Source organism: Cyrtonyx montezumae, unplaced genomic scaffold (assembly GCF_038088225.1).
Source record: "Cyrtonyx montezumae isolate F1298 unplaced genomic scaffold, pur_monq_1.0 scaffold_19, whole genome shotgun sequence".
Classification (NCBI taxonomy): Eukaryota; Metazoa; Chordata; class Aves; order Galliformes; family Odontophoridae; genus Cyrtonyx; species Cyrtonyx montezumae.
This window is the reverse complement of record NW_027071925.1, coordinates 5,186,804-5,211,027: the sequence shown is the minus strand read 5'-3', so window position 1 is coordinate 5,211,027 and position 24,224 is coordinate 5,186,804. Positions and strand designations below refer to the sequence as shown.

General features: G+C 51.8%; 4 protein-coding genes across 8 annotated transcripts in view; 3 read left to right on the top strand and 1 right to left on the bottom strand.

The window, feature by feature from the left end:
- The window catches only part of RPL38 (ribosomal protein L38), a 149,910-nt gene that overhangs the window by 22,954 nt on the left and 102,732 nt on the right, over positions 1-24,224 (top strand). The gene's annotated exons all lie outside the window — the stretch shown is intronic.
- On the top strand, positions 15-1,361 carry SSTR2 (somatostatin receptor 2). The gene has a single exon (XM_065735375.1). The coding sequence runs from the start codon at positions 135-137 to the stop codon at positions 1,248-1,250; it is 1,116 nt and encodes a 371-aa protein (XP_065591447.1). The 5' UTR covers positions 15-134; the 3' UTR covers positions 1,251-1,361.
- COG1 (component of oligomeric golgi complex 1) lies at positions 7,056-15,681 on the top strand. 3 transcript variants are annotated; one of them, XM_065735374.1, is made up of 15 exons: positions 7,056-7,322; positions 7,400-7,644; positions 8,333-8,514; positions 8,892-9,062; positions 9,139-9,292; positions 10,320-10,530; positions 10,682-11,470; positions 11,681-11,827; positions 12,250-12,411; positions 12,656-12,783; positions 13,323-13,431; positions 13,905-14,014; positions 14,119-14,194; positions 14,554-14,592; positions 15,517-15,681. In XM_065735374.1, exons 1-14 carry the CDS (start codon positions 7,056-7,058, stop codon positions 14,569-14,571), a joined length of 2,769 nt encoding a protein of 922 aa, XP_065591446.1. In that variant the 3' UTR covers positions 14,572-14,592; positions 15,517-15,681. The 3 variants fall into 3 exon arrangements, with proteins under 3 accessions (XP_065591446.1, XP_065591444.1, XP_065591445.1); XM_065735372.1 differs by lacking the exon at positions 14,554-14,592; XM_065735373.1 differs by having other exon boundaries at positions 14,554-15,681.
- Positions 16,578-23,961, bottom strand: VCF1 (VCP nuclear cofactor family member 1). 3 transcript variants are annotated; one of them, XM_065735385.1, is made up of 4 exons: positions 23,892-23,961; positions 22,471-22,567; positions 18,844-18,885; positions 16,578-16,906 (listed from the first exon to the last, which is right to left on the bottom strand). In XM_065735385.1, exons 1-4 carry the CDS (start codon positions 23,936-23,938, stop codon positions 16,664-16,666), a joined length of 429 nt encoding a protein of 142 aa, XP_065591457.1. In that variant the 5' UTR covers positions 23,939-23,961; the 3' UTR covers positions 16,578-16,663. The 3 variants fall into 3 exon arrangements, with proteins under 3 accessions (XP_065591457.1, XP_065591456.1, XP_065591458.1); XM_065735384.1 differs by lacking the exon at positions 18,844-18,885 and adding an exon at positions 18,504-18,566; XM_065735386.1 differs by lacking the exon at positions 18,844-18,885.

Here is a 24,224-nt window from a genome sequence, read left to right as displayed (position 1 = left end):
GAGCAAATCCTCCCCAGAAATCCCTTCATTTCCATTTTTCTCCAATTTCTAGAATCTTCTCCTTCATCCCCAGAGCAAGGGGGGATGACATCTTGGCTTCTTTGAACCACCTGTGCCCCACAACCAGCAGAGCCATGGATCTGGAATACGAGCTGCCCAACGCCACCACCTTCTGGTTCTCTCCGGCTTCCCCATTCGACAACTTCTCCGTGGAGGCCCCCACCAATGCATCACAGAATGCCACAGGCCAGCACTTCGACCTAACCAGCAACGCCATCCTCACCTTCATCTACTTCGTGGTCTGCATCATAGGGCTGTGTGGCAACACGCTGGTGATATACGTCATCCTTCGTTATGCCAAGATGAAGACCATCACCAACATCTACATCCTGAACCTGGCCATTGCGGATGAGCTGTTCATGCTGGGACTGCCCTTCCTGGCCATGCAGGTTGCGCTGGTACATTGGCCCTTTGGCAAAGCCATCTGCAGGATTGTCATGACAGTGGATGGGATCAACCAGTTCACCAGCATCTTCTGCTTGACAGTTATGAGCGTTGACCGGTACCTGGCTGTTGTCCATCCCATTAAGTCTGCCAAGTGGAGACGGCCCAGGACAGCCAAAATGATCAACGTGGCCGTTTGGGGTGTCTCCCTGTTGGTGATCATGCCCATCATGATTTATGCCGGGGTGCAGCAGAATCATGGCAGGAGTAGCTGCACCATCATCTGGCCAGGAGAATCGGGTGCGTGGTACACAGGCTTCATCATCTACACCTTCATTCTGGGCTTCCTGGTGCCTCTCACCATTATCTGCCTTTGCTACTTGTTCATCATTATCAAAGTCAAGTCCTCAGGCATCAGGGTGGGCTCCTCCAAGAGGAAAAAGTCTGAGAAGAAAGTCACCAGGATGGTCTCCATCGTGGTTGCTGTCTTCATCTTCTGCTGGCTCCCCTTCTACATCTTCAACGTCTCCTCTGTCTCCGTCCTGATTGTGCCCACGCCCGTCCTCAAGGGCATGTTCGACTTTGTCGTGGTCCTCAGTTATGCCAACAGCTGTGCCAACCCCATCCTTTATGCCTTCTTGTCTGATAACTTCAAGAAGAGCTTTCAGAACGTCCTCTGCTTGGTGAAGGTCAGCGGCATGGACGATGCGGACCGGAGCGACAGCAAGCAGGACAAGTCCAGGCTCAACGAGACCACAGAAACCCAGAGGACCCTGCTCAACGGTGACCTGCAGACGAGCATCTGAGAGGGCGACGGGGTTGTCCTTCACTCACTCTCCTCTCCCAACTTGCTCCCAGTGGCACCAGTATGTAGGGAGTCGCGTAGGAGTGCCAGGGATGCGCACCCCAATGGGCCAGGTGTCCTAAGCTGGGCTGGTTCCCGAGCTTCTGGCGAGTTGGCTTTCAAGCATTGTGAAGGATATGGCTCAAGAGGAACTGCCTCACCAGGAACACAAAGATTTTGTAGAAATCCCCACGTGGCAGTGTACATTTAAACACCAAAGTGCCGCTGTGGGCAACAGACATCACTGGGACAGCTCAACTGGTTCTTCTGGTGTTACCCACAGGGGCTGAAGTTGGCTTTGGGTGCTCTGCCCCAGAACGGTGCTCACAATGAACTGATGGATGGAGAATGCAGCCTAGCTGGGCTGGGACCTGCGTGCACAGGGAATGGCCTCGGGAGGAGCTGACACCACATGTGCATGCACTGCCTGTGGCACTGCCGACTCAGAGTCGAGACCTGCTGGGAGCTCCCTGGAGAGCATGAGCGTGTTTCTGCAGCCACATCCTCCCGGGGGAGACAAGGGGTCACATTCAGTCCGACTTCGTAAGTTACTCAACCCCCAAAGCCTCCCTACTGCTGTTCGACTGCTTCCTTTGCAGAGCTGTCCCACATGGAGGAGGCACGGCAGGACAGGGGCAGCCTCCCCGAGGACACAGCCCTCTCCAGCACCTCTGGGTCCCTCTGTGCTTCTGTTCTGCCTCCTTCAGCCCCACCACCTCCCTGCTGCAGGAGAGCCCCTGCCCTCTTCCCATGACATCACCTTCCCACAGGGTTTCTCTTCAGATGGAGGATTTCTTCCCCTTTTTCCTTCTTTTCCTCCCGGATCTGTTCACATCAGCCTCCAGCTGCTCTCCCTGCTGAGCCATGCCTGGGCTGGCTGAGCAGCCACTGCACGATCTGTTAGGAAATCCTTGGAAGCATTTACCCAGCACTGAAACATCAGGGTTTGGAGTACACTGGTGCAGCTGCTGCTCATCCCGCTGCTGATGGCTCCATGGCCAGGTGAGATGTGGGCTTGTCCTGTCCCTGTGGTGGCACTGAGGATTGCTGCTATGAGTGAACATCACCTGGTTACCAACAGCACCTCCCTGCTTCATCCAGGCAAGTCACAATAAAAGGAAGGGCTGATGGAGAGAGTGGTTGACAGGAGATTGGGGCATAATGGGGCTTGACCCAGACCCTCATCCGAGCCGAAAGGACTGGGAGGAGCAGAGGATCCTGTGCTGAAGAAGGAGCCTCTGAGATCCCTGGAGGAGAGCCCCTGGGCTGCAGCTGCTCATGTCTCCATGCCCTGTTGTTAGCAGCATGGCTGCGATCACTGCGAGCCACCCCTGGGTGGGTGCTGGGGTGCATGTCCTGCAAGTAACTGCAGATGGGGGACAGCATTTTCCCCAGGGGCTTCCAGCATGAAGCCAGGAGGAAGAGCAGGGAAGAGCATCCAGATCCCAACGCCTTTCCTGCAGCACAGCATGGGTAAGGGGGGCCCTGGGGTGCTGGTCATGCAGTGAGCGGGTGGTGGGTCTGACCCAGATGCTGGGAACACAGTGAACCTCAGCCCTTCATGTGCCCTTCCACAACATAACCCCAGGGGCTGACATGCACTGCTCAGACACTGAACACAGCAATCAGAGCCCAAACCCAGCAGCTACGGTTCCCGCTGTGCTTAGCTGCTCAAGAACGTCTTGCAGCAATCTGCTGTGCCCCAACATGCCTCAGGGTCAGCACTCAAACCCTGCACCATGGTGTCCATCCTTGGCAGCACCGTGTGAGCAGGAGGGGAAGCGCAGGGCAGAGCTCGTGCTCCTTTTCCTGTGCTTTTGCAGTGATGCCCTTCCCCCAGCGCATCACCTCTGTCCTACTCTGCAACCCCAGTACCCCCACCAGTCCCAGAAACCCCACAGGAGCTCAGTGCTGGGCTCAGTGCCTGCTCCCTGGCACAGTTCCCTCAGATACCAGTATGAGAACTCCCCTCTGGGTATGGGGCTTAGGTTACTGGGGTAAAGTAGGGCACTGTCAGCATTTATTTGCTTTTAACCATTTACCTCTGCGGGGGCTCAGCACTGAGCTGCTGGCAGCCACTTGCTGAGCATGTCCCCACGACAGCTTCATTGAGGGGTGTAAATCCAACACGAGCAGCAGTGACGGCAGCACGGGCTGCCTATTGATGCCGCAGGAATTAAAACAAGAGCAGCTTGTCACATTACCGTGAAATATCGGAGCGTGATTGCCAGCCTGGTGCAGCCCTCTGCCAGGGTGAGGCTTTAGTGTCAGGGCTGCAGCGATGCGTCAGCTGGGCTCCGGGCACTTTGTATCTGGTGGGTGGGAGAAGAGTTATTTGTGTGGAAAGAGCCTGGGGCCAGGAGAGCTGTCAGGGAGGCAGAGGAGGGGGGTTAAGACCCTGATGTTTGCAGCCCCCTGCAGGGGCTGCAGTGCTGCTGGCAGTGCTCCGGGTCTGCCACCACCTCCCCATGGTGCAGGGGAGCATGGGGTGTTCCCATTTCTGGCTGGGGGCAATTCTTCCCTGTGTGCTGCTTTTAGGCTGGCTCATCGCTGCCTAATAAACAGCAGCGCTGTTGCTGCTGAGAGTAACAAAGTTTTCTTTCTCAGCCACTTGATTTTAGCTGGAACTTGACCTCATATTGGATCTGCTCAGAAAAGCCTCGCAGGGCTGCCAGCGGCATGATGAGAAATCTCTCCCAGTTCATTTCAAATAGGTCAATCTTGGGAGTGCTGGAGCAGCTCTGCTGCCACTTCACATGCAGACTATTCCCGGGCAAGTAAGGTTAGTTATAAGTCCCACCTACCCTGGCTGGAACAGATTTATCCCAAACTGGAGGTGATGGGAAGCGGAGTGCCCCATGTCCTGTAGTACTATCCTGTGTGCCAGCATTTGTGTGGTGACCCCAAGCCCATGAGAAACCAATTGTCCCCAATCCCATCGCTTGATCCCACGCACAGATGGAGCCTGGCACTGTGGTGTTTGCCAAAGCCTGCTGGGCAGTGAGAGGCTGTGTTCAGCCCTGCAGCCTTCCTGCTGCATCTCTACAGCTCCTGATTTCAGCACCAAAGCTGCCTTGGATTTCTCTAAAGTAACGATTTCCTAGCAAACTGCACTGTCCTATCTCTGGAGGGCTTCCCCAAGTCTCCATCCCTTGTTCTTGATGGAGGCTCCATAGAGAGGTCCCATCTCAGATTTCCCAGGCTCTGGATCCACACCACTGCTCAGAGCCAGGCTTGGTTCCCACATCCTTCCCCATCCTCTCAGCACCCTTGTTCCAGCTCAGCAGATAGAAGAGCACGAGCCAGCATTAGACCATGGCCTGCAGCACCTTCCTTGCACCCAGACAGAGCAGCCCCAAGCAGTACACAGTCCCGTGGTCACACCAAGGGCAAACAGGGAGCATGCTGGGGACACTAACAGCACTAGCATCCCAAAACAGCACCAGAAAGATGCAAGAGCCAAGCCCTTGGGACTGCAAGACCAGGGCACTTGGGCTCTGCAGTGCTGATGATGTTTGTGCTGGGAGCACTGGGGTGTACGGCCTGAGAGCTGCAGCTTGTGTTGTTCTCCTGGGGTTGTTTCAGCCCTTGCTATCAACAAGCTGATTTCCAACTGCTCAGGGAAAGCCTGCATCCTCCTGGTTCCCGCCCTGCCAGGGCTGTGCTGAGGGGAGATCACCAGCAAGGCACAGGCAAAGCACGCAGCAGACCTCAAACTCGACCTTCCCATCACTGCATCTGAAAAGCAAACTGCTGCTTTCTGGCCTGAGGACACATCTGCCTTTCCCTGTCAGCCCGCAACCCCATCTGCACACTCCTGTCAGATTTCACCCTGCTGTTTGCTCCAGGACCAGGACAGCAAAACCCAGGAGCACAAGGACATGGCTCCAGCTGGGATCAGGGGAACCTGCCTGGATCTGTGCCCTGATCAGGAGACAAGGGATGCAAAGCCCAAATACCCCACGCTGTACTGCATGGTCAGGAGGGAAGGGGTGGGTGATTGTACATATGTGTATATAGCAGACATGCCAGCAAAAGGTTTTATTATCCTTGATGCTGTAGAGACACTCTGCACCCTTCTGTTGTGCTGTGCACCCCACAAGCAGCATGCAGGAGCAATCAGACCCAGCCCTACAGATCCCTGTGAGGCTGGCTGTGGTGTGCACGAGCCAGGAGGGACCGTGGAAGCTGCTGCTCTGCTATCAGACAGCATCAGCACTTGGGCAGGGCAAGGTGAGAAGAGCTTTGGCTGCTGCTAAGTGCTGAGCCCTTCCCTGCCAAGCTGGGCTTCCCCAGGCAGCACTGTGCCACACTGCCACGTTCTGTACATACACCCCTCTGTATCTGTATCTGTGCTCTGTGTAGTGCGTGCGGGTCTGGTGTAAGACATTGTGACTGGAACACGATGGAGAGCATTTCTGCCTGAAGCCTTTCTGTTTGTAGCAATGTGGTGTTTCTCAGTGTCTGCGTGGAACTGAGACTTCCCTCAGTGAAGGCTCCCAGCTGTCTGTGTCACTCAGACGGGGGGTGGGGGTGAGGGGGGGAATAAACAGTTACTCCCTGAGGTTTCTGACTGTGCACACACCCAAGCTGGGCAAGAGCAGCGTAAGTATAGAAAAATCTTGGGACTCCTCCCAGGAGGAGAAAAGGCTCCAAACTGTTTGTGCCCTCCACAGTCCCACTGTGCCCTCTACCACCTCACTGTAACTCCCCCAGAGGGGTTGGTCTCAGCTCAGAGGGTCCGCCCAAGAGAGCTGACTGCCCCAAAAGCACGACATCGCTCCAAGACAGCACAGAATTAGAGCTCCGACCACGAAACGAGACGGGTCACAGCTGAAGCGTGACCACAAACAGCTGCGGGTGCAAGGGTTGCAGAAACTCACCATGAACAGCTCCAGGGCAGGAGGTTGTCTTTTCAGGCCGGCAACACCTCTGTGCTGCTTCTGAAGAGATCAGAGCCTGTTAGCTGCCACTGCTGGAGATTTAATCTGCCGGGGAAAACGAAGCTGGGTGAGGGCTGTGCACGCAGGAACGCCTGTGCTTGGAGACAGTGCATTGCCAGGGAGACACCGAGGTCCGCGCTGCCAACTGCGACAGTTCAGCTCTGCAGCCCAGCAGTGCCAGCTTTTGCTCTCTGGGGTTTCCACGCCAATAAACCCCTTCAGAACACTTGGGCGTTTGTGCCCCTCCGCCCCCATGCGTGTGCCTGCTGCTTACAGCTGCTCAGGGCGACGGAGAACCACGCGCACACGCGCGTACGTGCGCGGGGATGGGCGGCTCTGGGCTGCACTCAGAAAACACTCCGCCCGCGCAGGGGAGCAGGCACAGGAAAGCCAAAAACCGCCCTGGGCGGGAAGTGTACGCTCAGCCCCTCCCCCCCCCCCAAACAGATCCGGCAGACGACGCGGAGCTCTCCGCCGAACCAAGGGCGCCCCCTAGCGCCGCCCGCGGGCCCCGCCGGGCCTTGGGGGTGGGTCGGGGCCCGGCTCCGCGGTCTGAAGCAGCGGACAGGGCTGGGGCCGCCCCGGGAGCCAGGGAGGAGGGGAGCCCCAGTTACCAGCGCGGGACGGTGCAGGCAGTGCTTTCCCCGCATCTCCACTGCCACGGCAACCGGGCGCCGCCCCGCCGGAAGTAGTTCTTCCCGATTCCAAGATGGCGCCGCCTTGCCGGAAGTAGTTCTTCCCGACTCCAAGATGGCGCCGCGCCGCCGGAAGTAGCGCTGCCCGTCTCCACGATGGCGGTCGCGCGTCACTGTCGCCCCGTAGAGATGGCGGCCGTGGCGGCGCGGGGCGCGGAGGCCGAAGCTCTGTTCGAGGCCCACACGGCGGCGGAGCTCCGCGAGGCGGAGCGGCGGCTGCGGGCCGGCATCGAGCAGAAGCGAGAGGAGCTGCGGCAGATGGTGGGCGAGCGCTACCGCGACCTGATCGAGGCGGCCGACACCATCGCCGAGATGCGGCTGAGCGCCGAGCGGCTGCTGGGCTCCGTGCGGGGTCTGCAGCGCGGCGGGGTGACGCGGCCCGGCCCCGCTCCGCCGGTGGGCAACGAGCGGGAGGGTCAGGGGGTGGGGGACGCCCTCCGATCTCTCCCTTAACTCCTTTTCCCCATCTGCAGGCACCGCCGCGGGTGCAGGAGAAGCTGTACCGGGCCGCGGCTCAGCTGAAGCTGCTGTTGGACATCCCCGAGCGGGCGTGGAGCGCTATGGAGGCCGGGCGCTACCTGCCCGCCGCCCGCCTCTACCTGCTGTGCCGCCACCTGCACGGCCTGCTGCAGCTCGACGCGCCCCGCGCCCGGTACAGCCCCGTCCTCGCACGATTCCCCATCCTGCTGCGCCAGGTGGCCGCCGCCAGCCACTTCAGGTGGGCACTGGCACAGGGATGTGGGGGAAGGACGCCCTGAGAGCAGCGCCGTGGGGGGGACTTGTGGTTCTGGTGGGTTAAAGCAGGATGTGAACCAGCAGCGTGCACTCGAGGCCCAGAGGGCAAGAGGAGATTGAATTGCGTTGACAGATGGGATTGACCTTGTGAGGCCCCACCTGCAGTGCTGCACCCAGGCTGCTGCTGCGAGCGTTCAGACCGGAGAGGGCTCTGGAGAGAGCTATTTATAAGCAGAAGGGAGAGCAGCTTCTTAACGCAGGCAGTTAGTGACAGGACAAGGGAGAAAGGCTTTAAACTAAATGAGAGGAGATTAGGTTGGATGTTTGGAATAAATTCATCACCTAGAGGGTGGTGAGGCCCTGGCACTGCTGCCCAGAGTTGCGGGTGTCCCATCCCTGGAGGTGCTCAAGGCTGGATGGAACCCTAGTGCACCTGAGCTGGTGGGTAGCAGCCATCCCACAGCAGGGGTTGAATCTAGGTGATCTTTAAGGTCTCTTCCAACTTAATCTGTTCTGTGATGTATTGGCACATTCTGTGAAGTATTAGCAGGCTTCTGCTGTGAGGAACGCAGCACTGAATGCAGTTTCTGCTCAGGGTCTCCTAACCAAACCTCAGTTTCTGTCAAACACCAGACCTTTTCCCTCCAGCACTTGGTTCATTTCCTTGCCAGGTCCGCCATCTTGCAGGAGAGCAAGTCTCTGCTGAAGTGCCAGACCATGTCGGATCAGGCAGTGGCAGAAGCCTTGTGTGCCATCATGCTTCTGGAGGACAGCTCCCCACGCCAGGCCCTTGCAGACTTCCTTCTGGCCAGGAAGCTGGCAGTCCAACAGCTTCTCAATCAGCCACACCACGGTCAGTGCACCAGGGCTGCCTCCTTTTTAAAGTCAGGGTAACCTGCTTTGTTTCCCTCTCCCTCTTGCCCTGTGGTACCCAAGCAGAAGAGTGGATGGCTGAAACCCCACCATAGTGAGCTTTGCAGGATTCAGCCATGTTGCACTATTGCAGTGGTACGATGGATATCACTGGCAGCTTTTTGCCACAGTGCTGAATTAACAGGGCTCAGGGTCTGAAGCCAAGCTTATCTTTAACCAAGAAGCAGACGATGCTTGGGGCTGAGACACGCCCTCCATCGCATTCCTGGAGGGTTTCACTAGACCCACAGAGCACAGTTATACTTCTGTTGAAGGGGCTGCCTTCACTGAAGGTGTTTGTTTGTTTTTTCTTTGCAGGTGCTGGTATAAAAGATCAGGTGTGTTCACTGATGGAGCTGCTAACCACTACCCTGTACCAGGCTCACGCACTCTTCTACATGATGCCTGATGGAGTGTCACCAGATCCAGCCCTCCCCTGTGGCTTACTCTTCTCCACTCTGGAGAGCACTACAGGCCAGCAGCAAGCAGGTGAGCACCCAGCCTGTTTACAGACAGGAGACCACGTCTGTGCTGAGCTGATTTCCCCCATCCCATGTGCTTCCAGGGAAAGGTGGGGTTCTGGAGGATGAGGTGAAGCTGAGCAGCTGGTTCAGGTACCTCCCAGAGTCTGTAGTGGAGTTCCAGCCAACTCTGCGGACCCTAGCACACCCTATCAGCCAGGACTACCTCAGAGACACACTGCAGAAGTGGATTGTCATGTGAGTGTGACACTCTCCTCCACAAAACTCTCTCAGTCCCAACAAGGTCCTTGCTAAGAACAAAACAAAGCCACATGCATCTACAAAGCAGAGCTCTGCTGGCTCCCTGCTCAATGTTTCTTCTTCCCTGCAGTTAAACAGCCGAGGCATCTCAGAACAGTCTGTGGCACTCTGATAAAGCAGACCACCCTGGCTAACCCAGGGCTTCATAATATTTATCTAGAACTGATTTATATTGCTAAAATCACAGAATCGTAGGGGTTGGAAGGAATCTCTAGAGATCATCAAGTCCAACCCCCTGGCCAAAGCAGGTTCCCTACACCAGGTCACACAGGTAGGTGTCCAGGTGGGTCTTGAATATCTCCAGAGGAGACTCCACAACCCCCCTGGGCAGCCTGTCACACGTGTGTCACCAGTAAACAAGCAAAGAAAGAAATGAGAACAAAATCCCTTACCGCTCTCTTTTGGTTCTTGGTCCAGCACCTCCTTCCTTCTCACTGCCTTTATCCACACTGGGAGTGCTGGCAGAACCCCTTTATAGAGTGCTCAGCTCCTTCCCCTGCTCCCCCTTCCCACCATGTGGATGGGGACAGCCTTTCCAGCCCCTTATCAGCCTCATTACTCATACATTGGTGTCAGTCATGTGTCATTATCCCATAGAGCTGCTGCTGGGCTGGCCAGCCGGTCCCTGGCGTCAGCTGCAACCCCCATGGTGTGCTTATATGAGATGTTTCCCCAGCAACCTTTCCCAGAGCCCCTGCTTGTCAGGCTCATAACAGGGGGGCACTTATCATAGTGGGGCTGTTCCCAGGGTGCATCTGGCTTCGATGACCACTGTAGCCCTGGGTTCCCAATGCAGGATATGTGGCTTCCTTGCTGGGATTTAGGGTGCAGCTGAGTCATGCAGGTGCATGCAGGTAGAGTTTACTGACTGTAGATAAAGAGCCCCCTCACCTTGATGTAGCATTTCTCCTGGGTTCCCTGGGGTTGTTTCTGAGCAAGTCTGAAGTAATCCTCTTGCCTTCAGGTGCAGTGAGGATATCAGGGCTGGGGTCAGCAACCTGCTGGTCTACGTGAAGAGTCTGAAAGGCCTCGCAGGGATTCGTGATGCAGTGTGGGAGCTGCTCACAAGCGAGTCCATAAGCCAGAACTGGGATGTGTTGTGCCGTCGCCTTTTGGACAAGCCTGCTTCCTTCTGGGAGGACGTGCTGCGGCAGCTCTTCCTGGACAGGCTGGAGGTGAGCACTGCACTGCAGCATTTCACAGCAGCTTTGCTGTGTTCCCCACCTTGCTGTCTCCAGTGTGCCACGTTAGCAGCACAAAATGCATGTCTTAAGTGCTGTGTTACAGGAGGCACATATAAAAGCTGCTTTCTTCCTCATTTTCTAGATCCTGACAAAAGAGGGGTTTGAATCCATCTCAAGCAGCTCCAAACAGCTTCTCATCTTAGCCCTTCAGGAACTTGAGGTCAAATCCAACACCTCCACCTCGAGCAAGCACATCCAGTTTGAACACAATGTGGCCCAGTTCGTGTGGTCAGAGAGCTCCAGCGATCTGCCTTCGGACGCTGCTTGGGTCAGCGTGGCAAACCGCAGCCAGTTTGCCAAGAGCGGGCTGTCCATGAAGGCCCAGGCGCTCACGCCGTGTGTGCAGAGCTTCTGCTCAGCTCTGGACTCGAAGCTGAAAGCCATGCTGGATGACCTCCTGTCCTACCTTCCTGCAGAGGCTGCAGCCCCCAAGGAGCCCGCTCCCGCCGTGCAGCCCCGCTCGGCCTTTGACCGCTATGCTGACACCAGCGTGGCGGAGGGGCTGCTTCGTGAGCACTGCGTTGCCTGCATCCACCACGTGCTGAGCTGCGTGCGTGAAGAGCTGCAGGGTGCTCAGAGCCTGCTGGGGGGGCAGGCGGGTGCTCCCAGTGATGGCAGGCTCCATGCTGTCCTCTTCATGGCCAGGCTGTGCCAGTCCCTGAGCGAGCTTTGCCCTCACCTCAAGCAGTGTATCCTGGGCCGGTCAGGCAGTGTGGAGATGGCACTGAAGGAAACCCGCTCCACTAAGAAGCTCGGGAAGGGGAAAACACAAGAAGTGAACCCCGTGCAAGCGAAGTGGCAGGAGGTGAAGGCAGAACTCCTACAGCAGAGCCTGGCTGCTTACCAGATCTGGAGCTCCGCTGTCACCAAAGTAAGGAGCTGCTCCTCTCATCGCAGATGCTTTCTGCAGGGCTTTGCTGGCTCAGCTCCCTGTGATCTGCTGCTGCTCCTTGTGGGAGACAGAGATGGCTCCCAGTGGGATGTGTTCACTGGGAAGGCTCGGGGGGGTGAGGAGCAGGCTGCCTGTTCATGCTTATCACTAGAGTCTTGTGACTCGATGCTTTTGTGTTTTGCACTCTAGGCTCTGGTTCAGTGCTTTACTCAAACACTGCTGCTAGACGCAGCTGGTTCTGTCTTGGCCACAGCCACCAACTGGGACGAGATTGAAATTCAGGAGGAGGCTGAGTCTGGAAACAGCGTAACATCAAAGATCCGTCTGCCTATGCAGGTATGAGGAACGTCACCTTGTCAAATGCAGAGGAATGATCTGATGGGAGGAAAAAAGTGATGTTTTCCAAAACCACCGCTTTGTCAAAGGTTGCTGACCCACCATGCAGTTTGCCTGGCACTGTGAGAGCAGGGCAGACACTCTCTGGTGCTGTTATTTGTGTTTTGAGACACTCACCTCATGAGGACAGAGGCCAAAGGAAGGAAAAGAGTTAGTTGCTGCTGTGTATTCAAATGAATGAGATTGGCCCCAGTCCTGTAAAGCTGAGCCAAATAAGGATGCATGCCTGCTTTGTACATAGTAGCCCACAGGAGAGACTTCAGGGAAATTGATTGCACTGATTCAGGGAGCTCAGAACTGAAACGATGTGCTCTTGACAAGGCTAACAGACCACGTGGAAATAACACTGTTTTGTTAAACAGCCATCCTGGTACGTCCAGTGCTTCCTCTTCAGCCTGTGCCAAGAGGTGAACCGAGTCGGAGGTCACACTCTGCCAAAGGTCACCTTGCAGGAGCTGCTGAAGGCCTGCATGGCAGAAGTGCTTGCTGCCTATGAGAAACTCATGGAGGAGAAGCAGGACAAGGTATGTGAGTAGGAGCAGGCCTGGCTGCAGCTGGCACAGGACATGGGGATCGCTGGGCAGTCTTGGAAAAAGAAATATCCACCTGGGAGAGCTGCAGGGGTGAGTGCACTCTGCCTCCCCCAGAATGAGGCAGAAAGGGATCTGGCACCAACCTGCGTGCTCAGAGCGCTCCAGTTGTGCTGGTTGTTTTTTAGGGGGGGCTGACATCTTCAGTGTGAGTGAAGAGCCCTTTTCCTACTTGCAGAAAGCAGGCACCTTCCCCGTGATGCAGAACAGAGCTCTGCAGCTACTCTACGATCTGCGGTACCTGAATATCATCCTGACAGCAAAGAGTGAGGAAGCAAAAACCAGCAGGATCAAGCATGACTCCAGGTGCAGTGTAATTCTGGTTGTGAGGCCCCAAAGCTGTTTCAGCTTGGCCTTGCTGTCTGCCAGGACACCCACGGGAGCAGTGCCTGTGCTGTGCAGGGCAGTACAGGCTCTGTCTGCATACAGGAATGGCTTCTTACTTACAGCTTACGCTCAAAATGTACGAGTGGGATTCTGCAGCTGCCAGTTCAGACTGCAGGGCTGTCCCCTCTGCTTTGTATGCACAGTGGGTCCATGTGGTGGCAGGCACATCTTCACAGGATCCCCCTGAAGAGAACAGTTCTGAGCTCCCACCTGAGTTCAAACCTTGCGAGCTACCACAGGGAGAAACAGCAGCAGCAGTTACAGGCGGTACCTGTAAGGGCTGCAACCACTCAGCTGATTTCTTTCTTAGCCATTCATGCTCTGTGCAGTCCCTTCTGCAGCTCAAGTCCCTCACACAGCACTTGGTGAAGCCATCCCACGGACCTCAGCAGCCAGCTTTGTGTCGTCCCCCTCACGAGGACACAAATACTGAGCAGCCTTCTCTGCTCCGCTCGTAGGATTGAGAAGGTGACCGACTTCCTGGAGGGACACATCGATCCGTTTGATTTGGATGTTTTTACACCACACCTGAACAGCAACCTCAATCGCCTGGTTCAGAGAACCTCTGTAAGTGCACGAGGAGGAATGCAGCTAGAAGGAAGCAGTGCTGCAAAACATGTTTCACAGGGCAGCTGTAGTGCTTTATAAATTGCTTCATGTCCAGAGAGAACTCCTAGCACTTACTCAGGAGTGGGAAGGGTATTTAACAGCAGGTGATGACGAGGAGCTTGCTGAGCTGGCTGCACGGCATGTCATCGTGCATGGAGTTGGCAGAACTTTATCTAACAGGATTCACTGAAGCCTGTGCAATGTTAATTGGGTTAAGTAGTGCTGAAGCAGCCTTAGAACTCAACTACGGTAACAGCAAGCAGTACCAATTAAAAGCAAGAGTTGCAAGGAGAGAAGCAAGGCAATTTATAGTCAGACTTTAAAACCAAGCACAGGAGCAGCACAGTGCAGTGCCAGCAGACCCAGCAGCAGCACACTGTCTGCTCAGCTCTGCAGATGTCCCATGCAAACAGCTCCTTCATACCTTGTAGGTTCTCTTTGGCTTGCTGACCGGGACAGAGAACCAGTACACGAGCAGGAGTGGTGCTCTCAGCTCCCAGGAGTTGCATAATATTTTGCCCTTAGCATCCAGCCAGATCAGGTACGTCACCCAGCTCTTCTGTTTGTTCCTACATCTCTCCAGGAAACAGGTCTAGCGTTGCTGTTTCCTATGACCAACTGCATTTCTTTCTTCCATCTTTTAAGATTTGGACTTCTGCCGCTGAGTATGTCAAGTTCACGAAGGACTAAATCTGCTACCAGGGACACAGAAAGAGTTCAGGTTGGTAAAACAGAGCCATGCTAACTTCTTGCCAGCACTCATTCTCCCACCAACTCTAAAGCTTGCAGGGAAAGAAGAAAGTAGCCAGTTAATATTTAACCTGATTTTTATTTTCTGTAAAATGAGAGAACCATTACGGCAACACAACATGAGATGGGTTGGATTTCCCCTTGAGCCCCAACAGAAACCTGATAGCCCCTGGATATCTGTGGGGCCTGCTTGCTGTATGGTAAAACATTGGCAATAACCACCATGAAAATGCAGTGAAGATTTGAGATCAATGCATAAAAGGATTTCATATTAAGTATGGCTGCAAAAAACGTTAAGGATATTATCTAATTATTTCAACTCCCTTCCAGTGCGATGCTGACCTTTAACTCCTGATGAAGTTGGCCTGGGTATTTCAGCCTGTGTGAACTGAGTGGCTTGCTTCTCTTGCAAAGGCTCTGCCTTGTGTTGTTTGTTTTACTAGCAGACAAACCTTACGCTGCCATGTTTCCTCCAATTGAAAACATTTGCTTAGGTGGAGCTCCTTGTGCTCTGAGGAGTGAGAGAGACCAGGAATACCTTACTGCTACAGGAAGCAGGAATTAGTGATCCATCTGCTTTAGTCATTAATAATCTAATAATCAAATTGATTATGTTTTTTCATCTGGGACGGAAGAATAAAGATCTGGCTTTTATCAGAGCACAGTGTTACTTAATGCTGGCATTTACTGCCACTCTTGTTCTCTATTATTTAGAAATATTAAAACCCAGACATAGTATCAGGGCTATTTAAAAGGCCCAAAGCTAAACAGTAAAGGTATTCTTTACCTCTTTCACCTCAGCTGTAGTGGCGTGTAGAAGTGTGCAGTGATGTTTCTCTTGCTTCCACCACTCCCCTGCTGTGGCAGCAGCAATGGCTGTGGAGTACATGGACATTCTGCATTCACTCCACTGCAGAATCACTTGTTCCTTTTGTCAGAACAGTTCTGGAGAGGTTAAAGTCCACCATTACTCAAGAGCAGCTCTCTACAAAAGCAACAGCTGTGCTTTAACTGTTGTTACCCCATTGCTCTGAGCAACAACAGCCCTTTCCTTACTGCACAGAAATACTGTGTTTGAGCACTGAATGACTTCTGTGCAGCTGTTAACAAGTAGAAGCTCTGCATCCACCTCTCAGAACAACCTTTTGCTGCTCGTCACTGCAAAACCAGTTAGGCTGTCTGGAAACAGCTCTTCTGCTGTAGTCTGTGTCCCCTTGCAGCTACTGTAGATGAGGGTTTGGAATAAGTCAAAGGTATGCTGTAATTGTTCCTGACTCTTGTATTTAAAAACAGGTTCCACCTCCGGCACTCACAAGAGCAGAAGACGAGGCCTTGCGCCCTGGCTCCTTGTTCAGGCAGCTTGTAACTGAGGAGGAGGACACAGCTGCACCTTCTCTCTTCAAGCTGGGCTGGCTTTCTGGCATGACCAAGTGATTCAATAAAAGAGTCTGTCTCTGCGTTTGTCTTCACTGAGAGCACTCTCTTCCACAGCAGGGATTGCTGATACCTCCACGGGCGCTGTCAGAAGAGAACTCTCCCTCCTCAGCCAGATGAGCACATGCCACTTGAACTAGGAACAGGTCAGGACAGTCCTTACACTCTGGCTGCTGAACCAGAGGTCTAGCTACGCTTTTACTTCCTATTCCTCAGGAGTTGTTAAAGTCAAGTTAAAGAAATAAGGCTACACAATGTAACAGAAAACAAAACATTTCACAGCTAGAAATTGGTATTAGAGCAATGCAAGATTCCTCGTTCCTTCAGAAGCTCCTCCCCAGGCTACTCTATGCTTTCCTCAGCAGACACCATGTGTCTGTTTGCTAAATGAAACCAGCAGGCATCACGTATTTTGGCTACAGCTGCCTAAGCTTTCCTGGTTCTAGTTTCACATTTTTTTTTTCCAATACTGCGACAGTAAAGATAAAGCAGACAGGGCTCATCACACCCCAGACCTGGGGGAGAGCTTGCAGCTACAGCAGTCCTACAGAATTCCCGTGACAGCATTTACTGTCTCATTACCTCTACATGCTCAAAAAATTATTTTCCCAAGTAAATTTTTTACTGGTTTATTGAAATTGAAAAAAAGAAAACTTATAAAACTGAAGATGAACATTGGAAAGAATCTTACATAGAGAACAAATTGCTAACAGACTAGGCAGTCAACTGGAATTGGACGTTATGCAATCCTATATCACAGATGTGGATTCCTCAGTCTCCCCTCAACACGTACTTTAAAACCACCCCAAAAAGAATCCTATAAAAATTGCTTCAAAGCCCCTTTTGCATTGCAATAGTGCAGCAAACCACGCGTAAACAATTTCCTGTTGCCTTTTTGAAATGAAAGAACAGATCAACAGGCATTCTGTGCAATTCCATTTTAACAAACTTAGTTGAAATATCAAATCTACAGTGCTGTCCGTTCACAGAAGGAACTGCTGGCGCGTCATGTTGGAAGGCGTCCCCGGCTCTGTAGGCTGTGGAAGTGTGCCTCCTTCAGGATCTGATTGATGTGATAGTAGGGACCTTGAGTTAGCGCCGACTGCTCGTGGAAGGCTTGAGATGACACAGGGCTGGATCCTGCAGCTCTGGGGTTTATGCTGCTGTCTGGGCCGCTCGCTCTGTCAGGGCTGTTGATGCTACTGCTACTACAGCTGCTGCTGCTGCTGCCGCTATCGCTGCTGGAGGACTGAGACAAAGAGAATGTTAACAGCAAAACGACACATTGCTCTCTCCTGTCCACAACGAAACGCCACAGTTAAGCCAACAGACTTTACACTAAGTCCCTCCCTTCCAGATTTTCAGGCTCACGTTCAGCCCGATGGACAAAAAAAATCGACCGAGTGCTTTCTTGGCATTCGTAGCTGCAGTTACTGCCAACACACGAAAAGCACCACAGAGCTGAAGGGATGAGCAAGCCTTCACCCACAGTTTCACTGACCTCCACTTCAAACCTTGTGGTTTAAACCCATCAGCTCTGCCCCCATGACCCACATTTTAGCACTAGTGAAGTTTGCTGAATTCATCCGAGAATTGGAAAATAAAGAACGTTCCTACAAAGCTGCTCGTGTCAGTAAGGGCAGGCAGGGCACGAGGAAGAAGCTGCACCACCTTCACATGTACCACTTCTGGTTCAGCAGACGGTTTAGGTTAGCACCATGCAAAGCATTTTTCGAGAAGTCAGAATGTGATCTGAAGCACCCAAAGCAACAGACTGTTAAAGGCAACACGATGCCCATTGTAGGCCTTTGAACACCTTGACATGCATGCAGCCACCCTCCTCCCAGTGAAGCACTGGGACTGCAGTGTTAGCTGTTAGTTTTCCATCTCTTGACACGGCAGTGAAAGAATGACAGCCATCTGGTACTTCCACACACACAGAAGAGAACTTAAGATTGAGCTCACACTGAGGACAAGGCTCATTGGCCAGCATTTAGGATAAACACACTTCATGGTAATAACTGGAAGAGCATTAGCCATCATTTTCAGCATTTCAACGACATAAAACTGTCTGGTTTGTACCATTTTAGGGGCTGCTAATGAAAGGTTTCCATTAGCTACAGCTGAAATACTTCGTTACTGTGAGATATGCTGCTCATGACAACAATGCAAAGTGACTCCTTTGCCATCCTGTAAGAATAAACTCAAACAAGCAGCCACCATAAATGACAGCAGCTAAAAAACCATTTTGGTAAGCATTAAGTTAAAACCACAGAAGTCAGAGCTTGGCACTGACAGCAGAGGAAGACAAATTTAAGGAAATCAACTGCAATTTAACAGTTGGCACTGCTTCCAGAAGGTCTCACTTCAGGGTAAATCTAAAGAACGGTGCAAAGTGCATCTGTGAGAGGCTTGGGAAGGCATGCACAAATCTGAGATGGATCACGATGCCAGCTGGAAGCCCCATGGCACTGATTCCACAAGTGAGCGTGACAATTCAACCATGTACATTTCCTTCTTTTGCTAAGCACTAAAACGCTTCAGTTCTGTTCTAGTACATCAAGCAAGACAAGGGCAGTGAGGCTGGTGTGTTAGGTTCAGCTAGCAAGGAGAAAACAACAAAAAAACCGTGAAGTCATTCTTAAGGAAGCAGCAGATGTAAGGACAGGAGCAACCCACTCCTCTTTCTACTGCTACTGACACTCGAGAGGGAGAGAACATCAGAAGGACAGAGAGGAGCAGCAAAATGCACCTGCTAACCCATCTCATTTTGCATAGAAGCACAAATACTGAAGTGCAGTGCTATTATGCTGAACAAGTCGTAGCAGCCTTGGAGAGAAACCCACCGCACAGGACACCTTGTTTCCTTTTAGTCTGCGTTCCTTACTGTTTCTGGTTACAGCCACCTTCTGAAAATCAAGGTAAAAATCAAAATGAGAACCTAGCGTTGCTTACTGGTAAAGTTCCGTATCTCATCAGAACAAAAACACTTTAGAGCTGTTAGTAATGATTATTTTATGCGTGACTAATTTTACTTTAAAAGCATGGACTGTGTCCTGGGACGTGCTTCCTACATCTAAGGCTGTTGATAGTTCCAACTCGTCAGACTCTTTATTTCCATTTCTCTAATGCAAAAATTCACTAGCACGAAGCCCCTTTAGAACCCAAATCATGTCATGGACCTACCATTTCCCCAGGCTGTGGTGCACATTCTGTAACGCATTTGGACTACAATTAGACAAAAAAAGAATCCTTAAAGTCATCATGTCAGCAATGACAGGCATCTACACAACGAAACAAAGCTTTAAGCAAAAGGGCAGAAGAAAGCCCTGTGAGAGTTTATGAGCACCTGAAGTATCCAAAGGGCATCTCCATGGCTGACCCAACCCATCACCCCCCCCCCCCCAAAATCACACAAGTTTTATCTAGACATTTGTTTGGAAACTATCTGCATCAATCTGCTGATCCGTGATGCTGTGTCTCGATCACTGACAGCAAAAAATAACTTGAGAGTAGCACAATCTAAGATGAATTTAACAAAGAATTAATCTGGTTTTAATTAGAATTTAGACCAGCCCTTACTCACCATGGTAATACCTGTAGAGGGACATAGCTGCAATGCTATAGAAAAACTTGGATTTGGGAGAAGTTACTGCTTCCCTATGGCAGCGATCTCCAACAGTTACACCTGGGGATTCCCATCATCAGTCAGGCTATCAGAAAAGAGCCCTAAGAAATTAGGTTTAGGAAGGAGAAGAGTTGGCTAGATCACTGCAGACTCCTTTCCTTCCCAGGGAAAACCAGAGCAAAGGGCTTTCCCCAGAGATACCCCAGGCTGCAGAGTGCAGTGCTCCATGCCCCTAATTCCCCACGTAACAGCTCCCCAGCAGATCCACTGCAGCTCTGCCTAACCTGACACACAGGCTAGTCAATGACAGCAGAGCTTTTGCTAAAGTAATAAGTAGGTATCTATGTAGACAAGAAAGCTAACCTGCCAGTAAATGGAGAACACAGAGGACAGGCTGAACAGGAAACAAAACACAGTGGAAATGCTCTGCTTTGCTGTTTCACATCCGCTGTAGTTGCATGTGTGTTTATGGGCTGAACTGCAAAGCAGAAGTTCCCCACAGTTGTCACCTGGGAGCACAGGAGTGGTTTGTTCTGGGAACAAAAGGAACTGCACATCATTATAACAACTTGCCAAGAGGCAGTGCTGATGGGTGCTGAAGAACATCTCAGCTTCCCTCCTGTGTAAGTCAGCTCAAGTTAAAAATGCTGCCTACCCCGGATGAAGGCAACCCAGTGGGAGAAAACAGCAATATCCTTTACCACGACACACAGCTCATAGGAGTGGTGTGACTGAAAGCAAGGGACTGAGTGATGCCATCAAAGAACAACCCACACACGGCCACTAAAAGACCTCCCTCCATCTAACACTTTGCTGTCAGCTACAGAGAACAAGGCAAAACACAGCTCTGCCACAAGCCAGGTTCTGTTTCAGTACTATAGCCACCTGGTTTTCATAGCGAGGTTATGTTCTCAAGCAAATCACTGTGGGAAGGAAAGCCAACTTTCAGATGAAGGAAGGCAAAAGGAATCAGAACCCAGGCCAGCATGACACAAAAAGCAGGTGTGTGTGCCCTCAGATGGAAACACACTGTCCTTCCCAGTTCCCTCCTGCAGCTGCTGGGGGTTGGAAACAGCCAGAGCTCCCCATGTCAATGACATTTCAGGAAACTAAGGTCAAGCATCACAAAGTGGCAACAGTTTCAAAGTGACACCCATCGGAAGCACTTGCACACGGCAAGCACCAAAATCTCTCCACTTAGTACAGGAAGTCCTCAAAGAAACATCGAAGGCTGATTAAATCTCCCAGCTTTAATTTCTGGGCATGCTCTGTTCAGTGATTCAACATCACAAGAAAACAAGCAGAAAAAAATAAAAAAGAGCTCAGTGAAAACACTGTGAATTCTGCTCCCTTGAGAAAGGGAATGTTGAGTGCTGTAAAACTGTGCCCAGCACACACATTACTCCACTCCAGCATCACCAGGAAGAAGCTCCCCTTGCTTGCACTTCAGGGTTTAATGTGTTAAAACATACTTCTGCAACACAAGTGCATGCACAAAGCAGGAGTCTTAATGTTAGCTTCAGCAACTGAACTCTGCTCTGCCTTGGCCAGCAGCAGGGCGGGCAGCTCATCCCCATGCTGTTCAGCCACAGGCACCCCAAACAAAACAGCAGTTAAGGACAGAGCTAAGGGCATCTGCTCCCACGTGTCTGCTACAAGGCTGTTTCCATTCCTGCATTTTAGTGGCTTTGCCCAGTCAAACATCAAGTGCTCACAGGACAAGCAAAGGTGCTTCTGCCACTCACCATGAAGGCTTTTCCTGATATTCTCAATTTCATTACTCCCACTTCAATCCCTTGTTCCACACTACATTCTTCCTCCTCCCACCTCAAAGCTTGTTTAGCCATTAACTACTCTACTCAGGAAGAGGTGTTTAACCTGTTGAACAAGTGACTCCGTGTCAGATGGCAAGCAGCTATTTATGCTTCTACCCGTTATACTCAAGAAGCAAAACCCAGTAAGTCCTCATTAAAGCAAAACAACACCCGTAACAGGAACATCTCTCATCAGAGCAACTTCTCTTGTGATGGACACGTCAGCTGCTGGAGCATTTCCTATGCAATCCCAGTACCACAGCAGCCACTGGTAAAGCTGTGCTGGTTAACAGAAAGCCTCCCTCACAGAAGCAACGGTGGGAAACAGAGCTCTGTATCATTTTAAATCTAATTATGCATTTGAAGGCATTGCTACGTGACCAAAGATACACTGCTCAGGTACAATGCACACCACACCTTGTGTAGTCCAAGCATACTCAAAGGTTGAATACAACAACAACATCTTGTAAATACTCGTTAGGGTCAGTCTGCAGAGGGAGAGGGCTCCATTAAAAAAAAACATGTTTTAAAATCTTAAAAGAAATCCATTTCATAACTTCCAGGGACAAAACTAACAGGCAGCCCCCACAGTGCACGCTCTTACCCATTAACACTTCACAACAGAACTGCATTGCTAATTAGAAACGCACACAGTGAACTTGCAGATGATTAATACAGGCAGCAGTTCAGGAAATCTGGTGGCAGTGTGGAAATCAGCACCTTTCTATTTATTTTTTTTTTAAATCTCAGATGCTAGCAAATGGCACCATGCTAGAACACCTGCCATGTGAGGGATGAAATCACTGGAGACAGTTTATCCCACATTCAGAAAAAGATCAGAGTGATTACCAGCAGAAACCAGATTGTTTCAGTGGTTGCTGTGAACAAGCAAATCTTACTTAAATTGCCAAGCTCCAGCAGAGCACTTATTTATCGTTATTAGATTGAAAACTAGTTAAGAACTACCACTTCTACCACAATATCACTGTAAAGGAAAAGTTGGAAAAGGAAGTAGCTAGGCAAAGTGACCACAGGCACATGCAATGCACTCCAGTCATCTGCTGGGTTCTGGAGACACCACGTCTCAGATAGCAAAACCAAAGCTGGCAGCAAACCATCTCTTTGTTTCTTCCCTATCTGACATACACTACTTCCTCATCAAAGAGAACAATTTTCATTGGAAAACATGCTGATTTCCAAACTGCATTTTATAGATTCAAGACTCTGAAGTACATAACAGTCTTTGTGTCATACACAAAAGAAAAACAGGTTTTCATCAACAGCTCTATGAATGCATTTCGTAAAATAATTCAACTATTACTTAAACTCAGCACTAAAGGAAACTAAGTTTGCCCAAGAAGGCTCTCTCACCTCAGTGTCCCAAGAGTCCTGAAAGACAGTATTCCTGGTACTACGTTTGGATTGGGGAATAGGACTGTCATCTTCGTTACCATTACGCCTCCTCTTCCTGAAGAAAGTTCAGGGAGAAAGAAGAAAGAAATCATTAGCAGCCAACTGCTGTACTGCTAGTTCTGTCCTTCAGAAAACCAGGAAAACTCATTAAATTAATGACAGATCCACCTAAACCTCTGACCTGCCATGGACACCATTTTCTCTTTTTAGCTGTTCTATATGGAGAAAACTATCACCCTCCTCAGCAACGTGTCAGGTCAACATTTTCATATCAGTTTAAGGGACAGGGACTCACACTTGCCATTAAAACCAGTGCTAAGCATCCTTCTAAATAAACTTCTTTGACAACTCTCAGCCTTGCAACTGCTCTCAGTATTCAGGCACATCTAAAAGTTAAGCCTGGAACTTTGGAAAACATCTGACAGGCTGAAAAAAACAGCTGGAAAAAGTAGCAGTGACCACACTTTCAATAAATACCTGGTCAATTTCATCTTGTTTACATGAGTCTACAACAGGAGTCTGTGATGATTTTCTTCAGTAGCACTACTCAGACAGTGTCTGAAATCAAATCATGTTCCCGAACTGCATTTTTTCTGCATTCCCAAAGAAAGCTTTGCTTGCTGTTAGAGAGGTGGAAAGCACATCCTAAAGACAAATCCTTCCCCTTCGGATCTACTTGCCATCCTCTTATGACATCAGCGCTGCTCCATAGTAGCTTAGCAATAACAATGGCTTAGAAACCCTATGAACCACTGTCTCTCAGTGTCAGCAAAACCTGGTCGTTAACATCAAGCGATTTTTCCCCACCCTCGAAACACTGCAGGTCTACCAGATCTTCAGCATTATACAAACGCTCACAGAAAGCCACTTTCATAACCGAGGATTAGCCCATATAAACACATTCAAATGAGTCAAAACAGACTTCAGGCAAGATATTTATAACTGAATCTTCCTGGCTGAAAAGCTGCAGCAGCAGCAGCCCACGCCTGCAGACCGGGAGCTGCCTCCTGCCTCCCCCTCCCTCGGGATGGCCGCAGCACTGCTGCCTGACGCCCACCCCACTAAGAACCATTCCCCACCTCGCTGCCAACGACCGCTGGCCCTAAACAGCAACTCACTCACCACCCACAACCCAAACGCTGGCTCTGCCCCTCCACCATCCCCCTCCCCGCAGTCCCAGCACGCAGCGCAGCCCCCAGCCAGGCCATCCTCGCAGGCCCAGCCGCTGACCGCGACCTGCTCCCCCTCCGCCCGCCTCCCCACAGACCTGCAGCACCAGCAGGCCGAGAACCTCTCGGGCCTGCCCCCGCCTCAGGCCGCACTCCCCTTCCCCTTCCCCTTCCTCTTCCTTCTCCTCTTCCCTCAGGCCGCACTCCCACCTCTGCCTGGCTCCCCGCTCGCTGGGCAGTGGCTGCCGGCAGCTCATGGCGAGCACAGCCCGGGGACCACGACACGGTCCGACCTCGCTGAGGAGATACGAAGCCACTCAACCACCACCACCGCTTCCGGCGTCTCCACCTCTCGCGCGTGCGCGCCGCGAGCCTTAGCCCCGCCTTGACCCGTTCACGCATGCGCCGCGAGCCTTAGCTCCGCCTTAATCCGTTCACGCATGCGCCGCGAGCCTTAGCCCCGCCTTGATCCTTTAGCGCACGCGCCGCTCTCGCTTTAGCTCCGCCCAGCACGTTGCGCGCACGCGCGCCGCACTCGCCCGA